At 42.2% G+C, this 13,927-nt stretch overlaps 1 protein-coding gene across 2 annotated transcripts in view; it reads right to left on the reverse strand.

Moving 5' to 3' along the window:
- The window catches only part of LOC311077166 (NACHT, LRR and PYD domains-containing protein 12-like), a 51,277-nt gene that overhangs the window by 26,015 nt on the left and 11,335 nt on the right, over positions 1 to 13,927 (reverse strand). For both annotated transcript variants that reach the window (XM_084138970.1, XM_084138969.1), the window contains one exon: positions 317 to 2,116. In XM_084138970.1, the coding sequence (XP_083995096.1) occupies positions 317 to 2,116 (1,800 nt within the window). The remainder of the gene's footprint in view (positions 1 to 316; positions 2,117 to 13,927) is intronic.

Here is a 13,927-nt window from a genome sequence, read left to right on the forward strand (position 1 = left end):
AGATTTGTGCTACTTGATAAATGAGCTGTTTCTCCAGTTGTTTGCTTGGTCTTAATTTCTTTATCATTTATTTTAAATATTTAAATTCCTTCTTTATGTGCAAGAACATTCATCTAGTAAACCTGAATTATTTATTCATACACACATTTTCTGACTTTGTTTGTAATGCCTGAAGGAATTTGACATTGTCACGGTTTAAGAAACACATCAAATACTGACCACTGAACTCTAGACAACATCTGCAGCACTGAAGATTTATGAACTTTTATTTTCCTGATGTTTTAACAGTAAACTGATTGTTCTGAGTGATACTTACTGAACTGATCTGGATTCTTTAATCACAGGAAGAAGCTTCTGAAGAACCTTTAGTATTTCAGTTTTATTGTCTTTTCCAACAAAATCATTAATATCAAACTCATCCAGCTTCTCCTCTGATGTCAACAACACAAAGGCTACAGCTGACCACTGAGATGAAGAGAGTTTGACTTCCTTTATTCTTCCAGATTTCAGATGCTGTTGTATTTCCTCCACTAGTGAACGATCACCCAGTTCATTCAGACAGTGGAACAGATTGATGGATTTCTCTGGAGAGTCAATGGTCCTGATCTTCTCCTTGATGTACTCGACTGTTTTCATATTGCTGTCAGGTCTTCTTGTCTGTTTCATTAGTCTTTGTAGGAGAATCTGATGAGACTCCACTGACAGACCCAGAAGAAACCGCAGGAAAAGATCCAGATGTCCATTTTTACTCTGTAGAGCCTCATTCACAGCTCTCTGATGCAGCTCAGATAATGAAATATGTTCTGAAGAATTGTGTTTAAACCAGTCCTTAACTTTAGACAACAAACTTCGTTGGGTGATTTGGTCAAACACATTTCTGTTGTTGTATGTACAGGAAAGGTGCACATATAGAGCCGCTAGATGTTCCTGAACACTCAGATGAACAAAGCAGAAGACTTTCCCCTGATACCAGCCAAACTCCTCTCTGAAGATCTGAGTGCACAATCCTGAGTAAACTGATGCTTCTGTCACATCAATGCCACACTCTCTCAGGTCTTCCTCATAGAAGATCACATTGCCTTTCACAAGCTGCTGAAAAGCCAGTTTCCCCAGTTTGAGGATCATGTCTTCATCGGTTACGTTCTTCTCATAGTCCTTCTCATGTTTGATGTTGGTCTGAAGGATCAGGAAGTGTGTGTACATCTGAGTGAGAGTCTTGGGAATCTCTCCACTCTCTGCTTCGCTCAACATCTTCTCCAGAACAGCGGCTGAGATCCAGCAGAACACTGGGATGTGGCACATGATGTAGAGGCTCCTTGATGACTTCAGGTGTGAGATGATTGTATTGGCCAGACTCTGATCACTGATTCTCTTCCTGAAGTATTCCTCCTTCTGTGGATCACTGAAGCCTCGTACCTCTGTCACTCGATGGACACACTCAGAGGGGACGAGATCGGCTGCTGCTGGTCTGGAGGTGATCCAGATGAGAGCAGAGGGAAGCAGATTCCCCACAATGAGGTTCGTCAGCAGCACGTCCACTGAGGCTGATTCACTTGCATCACACAACCTCACATCGCTCTGAAAATCCAGAGACAAACGACACTCGTCCAGACCATCAAAGATGAACAACACTTTATATTTGTCACTGGATATTTCCATTTCTTTTGTTTCAGGGAAAAAGACATGAAGAAGATCTGAAAAACTGAGTGTTTTGTCCTTCATCAGATTGATCTCTCTGAAAGGAAGTGGAAATATGAGCTGGACGTCCTGATTCTCTTTCTCTTCAGCCCAGTCCAGGATGAACTTCTGCACAGAGACTGTTTTTCCAATGCCAGCGACTCCCTTTGTCAGCACAGTTCTGATGGGTTTGTCTTGTCCAGGTAAAGGTCTAAAGATGTGATTGCATTTGATCGGTGTGCCCTCTGTTGCTGTTCTCCTGGATTGTGTCTCAATCTGTCTCACCTCATGTTCATTACTGATCTCTCCACTCTCACTCTCTGTGATGTAGAGCTCTGTGTAGATCTCATTCAGGAGTGTTGGGTTTCCCTGCTGTGCTGTTCCCTCATACAGACACTCAAACCTCTTCCTCAGACTTGTTTTAAGTTTAGATTTACGACTGTAGAATTAAAATAACACATTATTACATTTCAGTCAACAAAAAAATAAATGCATCACATTTAAACAAGAAAAACACACTACAATGTGATGTTTCTGCTGATGTGGGGAGATGCTTTACCAATATAAAATTTATGGTAAAACATCAGGTGAGGATTAAATTACTAAGAAATAATTCACAAGAATTTAGAAGTCTTGTGCACCAAAATACTAAGCAATAAAAATGTAGAAAGAATTGGATCAGTTTATATTCCTTCTAGTATATTCTGTACACATGCTACTCTTGCATTGTTTTGTTATTGTTGACATTATTGTACTGTATGTTGTTTGCACGTTGCACTGATGTATAGATATACACCTTGCAGAATTTACAAAATGTTAAAATATACTTTTTTCTCTTTGCATTTTTTTCTCTTATAGTTTGGTGTCATGTAGAGTGACAGGAATGCATAGAAAGAGAGAAAGAGGAAGGAAATCGGGACATGACCCAGGCTGGAATCTAAACTGGGTCCCCATGTGCCAGTAGCTCAGATACATGTCAAGTGCTCTACCATCTGTGCCACTCAGTCTGACAAATCTGCAAAATGTTAATAATTTAAAAAAAATGGGAAAGATCATAAAAATGTAGTGCCGCCCTTTACATATGCTCATTTTAAAGGGGTCCTATTATGCCCTTTGACAAACTCTTGATTTTGTTTTTGGGGTGTACTATGTTTTCATGCTTGATTGTTCAAAAAACGCATTATATTTTACATTATTACAGCTCCTCTCTCCCCAGTCTGTCAGGGTTCTGCCCTGGCAGCCTTGTCTGTGTTGTCTTTGTTTCATGTTTCTATGTTTGTCTTGTGTTTGAGTGGCTCCGTCTTAGTTTGTGTTTGCCATGTGCTCATCGTGTCCCGCCTCCTTGTTTCCTGTTACCACGCCCCCTTGTTTAGTCCACGTCTAAGTCCTCCTTTCACTAATTGTGCTCACCTGATCCTCATGTGCTCTGGTCCTTTTATATTGTGCCTCTTTCCCTCATGTCTGCTTTGCTAGTTCATTGTGTGTGTACTTTGTGGTGTTTTGCGGTTTGTGCTCTTGAAGTTATTTCAGCGCTTGCTTCAGTTTTTATTTTTTTATTATTTCCAGTGTCAGAGTATCCTTATTGCTATTTTATTTTTCTCTAGTCCTGTTTTGCTTCACTTTAGATCTTGTGCATTATAACTTAGTGTTCTATTTTGTTTTAAGAATTTTTATTTTTTCCTTCAGTTCTCATTTTCCCTGATAAGTGGAAGTCTTGCTTTTCTTTTGCAATTCCAGTTTTTTTATTATTAGGATCTTAGTTTTTTACTCTTCATTTTGTTTGCTTTAGTTATTTTTATTTCTTTACTTTTTGTTTCTCTAGTCATTGGTCTTAGTTTAATTTTGGTTCTCTTAATTGTTGCTATATCTTGTCTGTCTTGTGTGTTCCTGTATCCTGAGCTCCCTGGCCACTGACTCTTAACTGCCTGACTGGTGCAGCTATCTAACCCTTGTTTGGGTTACAGAACCTCTGGTTCTTTGAGCCTCTACTTGGCATCAAGACTGGTGCTACATCTGAGATCTACATCAAGCTACGAGTTCCTTGTGTTCCTGCCTGGTCTTTCCTTTGGAGCTGCCTCTATTGTACTCACGTCATCGCTATCTTCCTGATGGTCTCCGTGGTCACCGGAACTGTGGTTCACGCTTCACTTTCCCTGCTGTCTCAAGTCTTCAGTCTTGTTAATAAATAACCCTTGTCTGCTCATTTGCATTTGGGTCCTATCTCTTGCAGAATTGTGACAATTTCTCTCGAACGGGCCTTTTTTGATGAAACCCCTCCTTCCGAAATATGAAATGGGCTGTGATTGGTTAGCTGGCCCAGTGTGTTGTGATTGGCACTGCTTGGTGTTCACGCCCCTTCATAACCGCAAGCTCTACTCAGTTGTAAATATTAATGATGGTGTCAATTTCAAACCCGATTCAGACTTTGAATGAACAAGAGGATCGTGCTGAACCGATTTCATGTATGGATTTTGCAAGCACGGATTTCACAGGATGTTTCAGAATGGTATTTTTTTTTGTTGTGTGTGTTTCTGATCATAAATACGATGTTATCCATTTAATCATATTTTTTGGAAAACTCTGGTAATACAAACAGTAATCAATCACAAAATCATGGATAATTTTCCAAAGGGGTGGTGAAAGCATACAAAAGCTAAAGTAAACACTACATCAACACTGTAATGTTAGTTAGCAGGCTAGCGGAGGCAAAGCTTTTCCCTTCGTTTACATCATAGCAACTACATAAAGCTTTTAACTGGAACTGTTAATAGAAAACACAACTACAAATAATAAGACATAACTAGAATGTACATTTCCTGAAGAAAATGTGAGTGGTGCTTGCAGTGGCAAAATTCGGCACGGTTGCTAGGGTTTTACTAGGCGGTTGCTATGGTGTTCTAGGCGGTTTCCAAGGTATTCTGGGTGGTTGCTAAGCGGTTGCTAGGGTGCTGTACATAATTGCATACGAGCCAACAACCATGTCTGTACGATGTTGTGGAGCTGAAATATGGCGTCTATATGTTGCAATATGGTTGCTAGGTGGCTCTAAATGGATGCTAGGGTGTGAATACACAGTTACCATGGTGATATTTACAGACTGTTTTCCAACTGAAACTAATGAGCCAACCCCCATCTCTATACAATATTCTGATGCAGAGATGTAGGTCTTGTAAAATGGTTGGTAGGGTACTCTGTTTGGTTGCTATGGAGTTGCTTGGCAGCTGCTAATGATGAAACTGCAAAGGCATCTTGTCAGTATGAATGCTATAAACCAACTCCCATCTCTATACGATGTTCTGATGCAGAGATATGCGTTTTGCTAAATGGTTGCTAGGGTACTCTGTTTGGTTGCTAGGGAGTAGCTTGGCAGCTGCCAATCATGAAATTCCAAAGGCTGCTTGTCAGTATGAATGATATAATCCAACTCCCATGCCTCTGTGACATTCAGAATGGAAGATGTCCCTCTTTGGATTTTGGTTGCTAGGGTACTCTGTTTGGTTGCTAGGGAGTGGCTTGTCAGCTGCCAATGATGAAATTCCAAAGGCTTCTTGTCAGTATGAATGATATAATCCAACTCCCATGCCTCTGTGACATTCAGAATGGAAGATATGCCTCTTTGGATTTTGGTTGCTATGGTACTCTGTTTGGTTGCTATGGAGTTACTTGGCAGCTGCCAATGATGCAATTCCAAAGGCTTCTTGTCACTATGAATGATATAAACCAACTCCCATGCCTCTGTGACATTCAGAATGGAAGATATCCCTCTTTGGATTTTGGTTGCTAGGGTACTCTGTTTGGTTGCTAGGGAGTGGCTTGTCAGCTGCCAATCATGAAACTCCAAAGGCTTCTTGTCACTACGAATGATATAAACCAACTCCCATGCCTCTGCATTATTCAGAATGGGAGCTATCCTTCTTTGGATTTTGGTTGCTAGGGTACTCTGTTTGGTTGCTATGGAGTGGCTTGGCAGCTGCCATTTATGAAACTGCAAAGGCTTCTTGTCACTATGAATGATATAAACCAACTCCCATTTATCTGTGACATTCAGAATGGAAGATATCCCTCTTTGAATTTTGGTTGCTAGGGTACTCTGTTTGGTTGCTAGGGTGTGGCTTGTCAGCTGCCAATCATGAAACTCCAAAGGCTTCTTGTCACTATGAATGATATAAACCAACTCCCATTTATCTGTGACATTCAGAATGGAAGATATCCCTCTTTGAATTTTGGTTGCTAGGGTACTCTGTTTGGTTGCTAGGGTGTGGCTTGTCAGCTGCCAATCATGAAACTCCAAAGGCTTCTTGTCACTATGAATGATATAAACCAACTCCCATGCCTCTGTGACATTCAGAATGGAAGATATCCCTCTTTGGATTTTGGTTGCTAGGGTACTCTGTTTGGTTGCTAGGGAGTGGCTTGTCAGCTGCCAATCATGAAACTCCAAAGGCTTCTTGTCACTACGAATGATATAAACCAACTCCCATGCCTCTGCATTATTCAGAATGGGAGATATCCTTCTTTGGATTTTGGTTGCTAGGGTACTCTGTTTGGTTGCTATGGAGTGGCTTGGCAGCTGCCAATGATGAAACTCCAAAGGCTTCTTGTCACTATTAATGATATAAACCAACTCCCATGCCTCTGCGACATTCAGAATGGAAGATATGCCTCTTTGGATTTTGGTTGCTAGGGTACTCTGTTTGGTTGCTAGGGAGTGGCTTGTCAGCTGCCAATCATGAAACTCCAAAGGCTTCTTGTCACTATGAATGATATAAACCAACTCCCATGCCTCTGCGACATTCAGAATGGAAGATATCCCTCTTTGGATTTTGGTTGCTAGGGTACTCTGTTTGGTTGCTAGGGAGTGGCTTGTCAGCTGCCAATCATGAAACTCCAAAGGCTTCTTGTCACTATGATAAACCAACTCCCATGCCTCTGTGACATTCAGAATGGAAGATATCCCTCTTTGGATTTTGGTTGCTAAGGTGCTCGACAATGGTTGCTAGGGAGGGGCTTGGAAGTGTTGAGGTGATTCATGATTGGCTGTTTGCTGCCCCGAGTCAAATGAGACCAGCCCCATGTTTCTATGACAATTCATTCCGGAGATATCTCTTTGAACTCTTTCAATGGAAGTCTATGGAACTTGTTGCTAAGGGGCTCTAAATGGTTGCTAGGGCGTGGCTTGATAGCTTCACAATGATCCTGAGAGACTGATTGGTCATCTGAGTAAAATGAGCCCTCCCCCTTGTCTCTATGACACTGTGATCCAGAGCTACGTTCAATACAAAGTCCCTATGCAATTTACCATAGTAGGAAAAGCATGTGTGTTTCACGGGACGTTCCTTCCCCATAGTAAGTCAATGGGGCAACTTTGGGCATCTCCTGCCCCCCAGGGGTGCAACTTTTACCCCATTGTGAGGTATGTTCTTACAGAGCCTGTCAGCCTCTTCAAATGTGGCAAATCACACGTTTCTGCGAAATCCTCGCTCAGAGCTACGTGTGGTCAAAGTTTGTCGCAATGTTAAGTCAATGGGACTTTTTTGGCCGCTTTTTCGCCCCTGGGGTGAACACCGCACCCCCGATCGCTTATAAAAGTCATACCACACCTCTCCTCAATGAGCCGGTCGATTTGACACCTCACTCAGGGGTCTGAGACAAACGGTGCGGGGCGAGTTACGCGCCAAACTTTGTCCAGAATAATAAGAATAATAACTAGAATGTACATTTCCTGAAGAAAATGTGAAGTGGTGCTTGCAGTGGCAAAACTCGCCACTGGGCAGATGCTAACACAATTAACATGTTGTGATACCATGATATACCACGTTTTATCATTATTTACCACGATTTACCATGTTTCTAAGATGATTTACTACGATTTACCACATTCCAGCATGATTTACTATGATTAACATGTTGTTAGAATGATGCTAGCAGGATTAGCATGTTGCTAGCATGATTAGCATGTTGGTTGGATGATGCTAGCATGATTAGCATGTTGCTAGCATGCTTTTAACAAGATGCTAGCATGATTAGCATTTTGCTAGCATGTTTTTAGCTAGATGCTAACATGATTAGCATGTTGCTAGCATTATGCTAGCAAGATTAGCATGATGCTAGCTTGATTAGCATGTTGCTAGCATAATGCTAGCATGATTAGCATAATGCTAACATGATTAGCATGTTGCTAGCTTGATTAGCATGTTGCTAGCATGATGCTAGCTTGATTAGCATGTTGTTAGCATGATGCTACCATGATTAGCATGATGCTAGCATTATGCTAGCTTGATTAGCATGTTGCCAGCATGATGCTAGCTTGATTAGCATGTTGCTAGCATGATGCTAGCATTATTAGCATGTTGCTAGCATGTTTTTAGCAAGATGCTGTTGCCAGGTGGTTGCTAGGGTGTTCTGGGTGGTTGCTATGGTGTTGCTAGGCAGTTGCTAAGGTTGCTAGGCAGTTGCTAGGGTATTCTTGGTGGTTGCTAGGGCGTTGCTAGGTGGTTGCTAGGGTGTTCTGGGTGGTTGCTATGGTGTTGCTAGGCAGTTGCTATGGTATTCTGGGTGGATGCTAGGGCATTGCTAGGCAGTTGCTAGGGTGTTCTGGGTGGTTGCTAGGCAGTTGTTAGGTGTTCTGGGTGGTTGCTAGGCAGTTGCTAGGTGTTCTGGGTGGTTGCTAGGCAGTTGCTAGGGTTTTCTGGGTGGTTGCTAGAGTTTTTTGGTGGTTACTAGAGCATTTCTAGACGTTGCTAGGGTGTTCAGGGTGGTTGCTAAGGTATTTTTGTTAGTTGCTATGGTGTTACTAGGTGATTGGTAGTTGTCAAATATGGTTACTATGGAGTTTTTATAGAGTTCTTAAAATATTTAATAACGAGTGCCTTCAGTACTAACCCTATGGCCGAATAGGCACAAGCATGGAGCGATATCGCAAGGCCACGAGAGTAAAATTGCTTTAAAAAATACAAAAAATTTAAAAAAATGTTTTTTTTTGGTTTAGGGTGGTTGCTAGGGAGCTCTTAGTGGTTGCTAGGGTGCTGAAACTGGTTGCTAGGGTGTGGCTATGAAGATTTTAGGCCATTACTTATTGGCTGCTTGATAATATAAATCCTCTGAGGGAGAGAGAGAGGGAGAGACGCAGGGGTGTCAGGCCCTTTGGAGTCTGTGTGTGTGAAAACGTCGGTTGGGATTCAAATATTTTTAGAACTCCCAATGTAAAGTCAATGGGACTTTTTTGGCCGCTTTTTCGTCCGCTGTGCGAACATCGTACACCCGATCGCTTAGAAAAGTCATAGCACACCTCTCCTCAATGAGCCGCTCGATTTGACGCCTCACTCAGGGGTCTGTGACAAACGGTGCGGGGCGCATTACGCGCCAAACTTTTGTCCAGAATAATAAAAAGAAGTAAAAGAATAATAATAAGTATGAGCAATAACAATAGTGATGCTTTCAAAAAAGCACCACTAATAATAAGTATGCAAGAGAACAATAGTGATGCCTTGCTTTCAGCAAGCACCACTAATAATAATAAGTATGCAAGAGAACACTAATGATGCCTTGCCTTTGGCAAGCACCATTAATAATAATAAGTATGCAAGAGAACACTAATGATGCCTTGCCTTTGGCAAGCACCATTAATAAGTATGCAAGAGAACAATAGTGATGCCTTGCTTTCAGCAAGCACCACTAAAAATAATAAGTATGAGCAATAACAATAGTGATGCTTTCAAAAAAGCACCACTAACTAGATGCGAAAGTTCGTCGAGACAAACTTTAAGTTGGCTTGAGAAAGTTTGGACCGCAAAGGTTGCTAGGGTGTTCTGGGTGGTTCCTAAGGTATTTTTGGTGGTTCCTAGGGTGTTCTGAGTGGTTGCTATGGTGTTGCTAGGGTGTTCTATGGTATTTTGGGTGGTTGCTAGGGTGTTCTGGGTGGTTGTTAGGCAGTTGCTACGGTGTTCTGAGTGGTTGCTATGGTGTTGCTAGGGTGTCCTAAGGTATTTTGGGTGGTTCCTAGGGTGTTCTGAGTGGTTGCTATGGTGTTGCTAGGGTGTCCTAAGGTATTTTGGGTGGTTGCTAGGGTGTTCTGAGTGGTTGCTATGGTGTTACTAGGGTTTTCTAAGGTATTTTGGGTGGTTGCTAGGGTGTTCTGAGTGGTTGCTATGGTGTTGCTAGGGTGTCCTAAGGTATTTTGGGTGGTTGCTAGGGTGTTCTGAGTGGTTGCTATGGTGTTCTAAGGTATTTTGGGTGGTTGCTAGGGTGTTCTGGGTGGTTGCTATGGTGTTGCTAGGGTGTTCTAAGGTATTTTGGGTGGTTGCTAGGGTGTTCTGAGTGGTTGCTATGGTGTTGCTAGGGTGTTCTAATGTATTTTGGGTGGTTGCTAGGGTGTTCTGAGTGGTTGCTATGGTGTTGCTAGGGTGTCCTAAGGTATTTTGGGTGGTTCCTAGGGTGTTCTGAGTGGTTGCTATGGTGTTGCTAGGGTGTTCTAAGTTATTTTGGGTGGTTGCTAGGGTGTTCAAGGTGGTTGTTAGGCAGTTGCTACGGTGTTCTGAGTGGTTGCTATGGTGTTGCTAGGGTGTTCTAAGGCATTTTGGGTGGTTGCTAGGGTGTTCTGGGTGGTTGTTAGGCAGTTGCTACGGTGTTCTGAGTGGTTGCTATGGTGTTGCTAGGGTGTTCTAAGGTATTTTGGGTGGTTTCTAGGGTGTTCTGGGTGGTTGTTAGGCAGTTGCTAGGGTGTTCTGAGTGGTTGCTATGGTGTTGCTAGGGTGTCCTAAGGTATTTTGGGTGGTTGCTAGGGTGTTCTGAGTGGTTGCTATGGTGTTACTAGGGTTTTCTAAGGTATTTTGGGTGGTTGCTAGGGTGTTCTGAGTGGTTGCTATGGTGTTCTAAGGTATTTTGGGTGGTTGCTAGGGTGTTCTGGGTGGTTGCTATGGTGTTGCTAGGGTGTTCTAAGTGGTTGCTATGGTGTTGCTAGGGTGTCCTAAGGTATTTTGAGTGGTTCCTAGGGTGTTCTGAGTGGTTGCTATGGTGTTGCTAGGGTGTTCTAAGTTATTTTGGGTGGTTGCTAGGGTGTTCTGAGTGGTTGCTATGGTGTTGCTAGGGTGTTCTAAGGTATTTTGGGTGGTTGTTAAGGTTTTCTGGGTGGTTGTTAGGCAGTTGCTAGGGTGTTTTGAGTGGTTGCTACGGTATTCTGGGTGGTTGCTAGGGTGTTCTGGGTGGTTGCTATGGTGTCCTGGGTGGTTGCTAGGTGGTTGCAAAGGTATTATTTTGGGTGGTTGCTAGGGTGTTCTGGGTGGTTGCTAGGCGGTTGCTAGGGTGTTCTCAGTGGTTGCTATGGTGTTCTAGGCGGTTACACACACACACACACATACATTAACTCACATACACTCACACACACACACTAACTCGATAACACTTACACACTCAGAGTTTACATGCGTTTAGAGTTTATAAGTTAAAATGAAGTAAATTCAGTAGTTTGAAGTTTAAAGTTTATATAAGTTTGACGTTTAAAAAGTTTTAATTAGTTTAAAGTTTAATTTAGTTTGAAGTTTAAAGTAGTTTGAAGTTTAAAATAGTTTGAAGTAGATAGATAGATGAGTTTATTAGTTTAAATTAGTCTCAATGGCTTTTATATGATATAGAATGGCAGTTTGATTTAGTCTAGGGTTTCAAGGAGTTTAGATTTGAATTTTTGGCAGTTTGATTTAGTTTAGGGTTTCAAGGGATTTAAATTTGAATTTTTGGCAGTTTGGCAGTTTAAAAAACCTGAACATTCCGCAATTTTAATTCAAATGGTTTTTTCCGAGTTTTGATCGTCATTTTTAGGAAAACCGTAAGTCCGATCAGTTAGAAAAGATATAGCATACCGAGTCAGAACAGTCTGAGTGTCTGAGCCGAGTTTGGAGTATGTAGAATTAAAGCTCTAGGCTGCATTCAAATTGTAAATTTTAAGGGTCAGAAGAAGAAGAATAATAATAACTAGATGCGAAAGTTCGTCGAGACAAACTTTAAGTTGGCTTGAGAAAGTTTGGACCGGAAAGTTTTTTGCTAGGCGGTTGTTATGATGTTATGGGTGGTCGCTATGGTGTTGCTAGGCGGTTGCTAAGGTATTCTGGGTGGTTGCTAGGCGGTTGCTAGGGTGTTTTGGGTGGTTGCTAGGGTGTTTTGTGTGGTTGCTAGGCGGTTGCTAGGTGGTTGCTAGGGTGTTCTGGGTGGTTGCTAGGATATTTTAGGTGGTTGCTAGGGTCTTTTGGGTGGTTGCTAGGCGGTTGCTAGGGTGTTTTGGGTGGTTGCTAGGCGGTTGCTAGGATATTTTGGGTGGTTGCTAGAGTCTTTTGGGTGGTTGCTAGGCGGTTGCTAGGGTGTTATGGGTGGTTGCTATGGTGTTGCTAGGCGGTTGCTAAGGTATTTTGGGTGGTTGCTAGGGTGTTCTGGGTGGTTGCTAGGCAGTTGCAAGGGTGTTATGGGTGGTTGCTATGGTGTTGCTAGGCGTTGCTAAGGTATTCTGGGTGGTTGCTAGGTGGTGGCTAGGGTGTTCTGGGTGGTTGCTAGGCTGTTTTGGGTGGTTGCTAGGGTCTTTTGGGTGGTTGCTAGGCGGTTGCTAGGGTGTTTTGGGTGGTTGCTAGGATATTTTGGGTGGTTGCTAGAGTCTTTTGGGTGGTTGCTAGGCGGTTGCTAGGGTGTTATGGGTGGTTGCTATGGTGTTGCTAGGCGGTTGCTAAGGTATTTTGGGTGGTTGCTAGGGTGTTCTGGGTGGTTGCTAGGCGGTTGCTAGGATATTTCTGGTGGTTGCTAGGGTCTTTTGGGTGGTTGCTAGGCGGTTGCTAGGATATTTTGGGTGGTTGCTAGGGTCTTTTGGGTGGTTGCTAGGCGGTTGCTAGGGTGTTTTGGGTGGTTGCTAGGGTCTTTTGGGTGGTTGCTAGGCGGTTGCTAGGGTGTTTTGGGTGGTTGCTAGGGTATTTTGGGTGGTTGCTACGGTGTTCTGGGTGGTTGCTAGGGTCTTTTGGGTGGTTGCTAGGCGGTTGCTAGGGTGTTCTGGGGGGTTGCTATGGTATTCAGGGCGGTTGATATGGTGTTACTAGGTGGTTGGTAGTTGTCACAGATGGTTACTATAGAGTTTTTATAGAGTTCTTAGCATGATCTTGGCATGATTTAACACTTAACTAATCGCTATTAGCATGTAGCTATTCACTGCTAGCATATGTAGCATGTTGGAAGTGCTGTTTGCTAGCACGAGTCAAAAGAGCCAAACCTCATCTCTATACGATGTTCTGATACAGAGATAGAGGTCTTACAAAACGGTTGCTAGGGTACTCGAGTTTGGTTGCTATGGAGTTGCTTGGGAGCTGGAAGATTTAAACTTAAGAAGTTTATAGTGGTTTTAAGTTTACAGTAGTTTACAGTAGTTTGAAGTTTGAGAGATAGATAAATAAGTTAGACACACACACACACACACACACACACAAACAAACACACAAACACAGACACACACACACACACACACCCACTAACTCGCTCACACACTCACTCATAAACTCAGTGTGTGTGTCTGAGTTTAGAGTTTATAAGTGTATAAATTGATGAGTTAATAAGTGTATGAGTTCTTGAGTTTTGAGTTTATAAGTTTAAATCAGTTTAGAGTTTATAAGTTTAAATGAGTTTAAGAGTTCATAAGTTTATGAATTCATGAGTTTATAAGTTAATTAGTTTATAAGTGTTTATAGTTTATAGTTTATTAGTTTAAATGAGTCTCAATGGCTCATATAGTATATAGAACGGCAGTTTGGTTTAGTCTTCAAGGTGTTTAGATTTAAATTTTTGTCGGTTTGAATTTTTTAGAACTCCCCAATGTAAGTCAATGGGAGTTTTTGAATGAGTTTTTTCGAGTTTTGATCGTCATTTTTAGGAAAACCGTAAGTCCGATCAGTCTGAAAAGATATAGCATACCGAGTCAGATCAGTTTGAGTGTCTGAGCCGAGTTTGGAGTATGTAGAGTTAAAGCTCTAGGAGGAGTTTGATATAGATTTTTTTAGGGTCAGAAGAATAATAATAACTAGATGCGAAAGTTCGTCGAGACAAACTTTAAGTTGGCTTGAGAAAAGTTTGGAGCAGAACGTTTTTTGCTAGGCAGTTGCTAGGATGTTATGGGTGGTTGCTATGGTGTTGCTATGGTATTTTGGGCGGTTTCTAGGGTGTTCTGGGTGGTTGCTAGGGTATTTTGGGTGGTTGCTAGGGTATTCTGGGTGGTTGCTAGGCGGTTGCT

The sequence above is a fragment of the Abramis brama genome (assembly GCF_963993115.1).
Source record: "Abramis brama genome assembly, contig: SCAFFOLD_75, whole genome shotgun sequence".
Classification (NCBI taxonomy): domain Eukaryota; kingdom Metazoa; phylum Chordata; class Actinopteri; order Cypriniformes; family Leuciscidae; genus Abramis; species Abramis brama.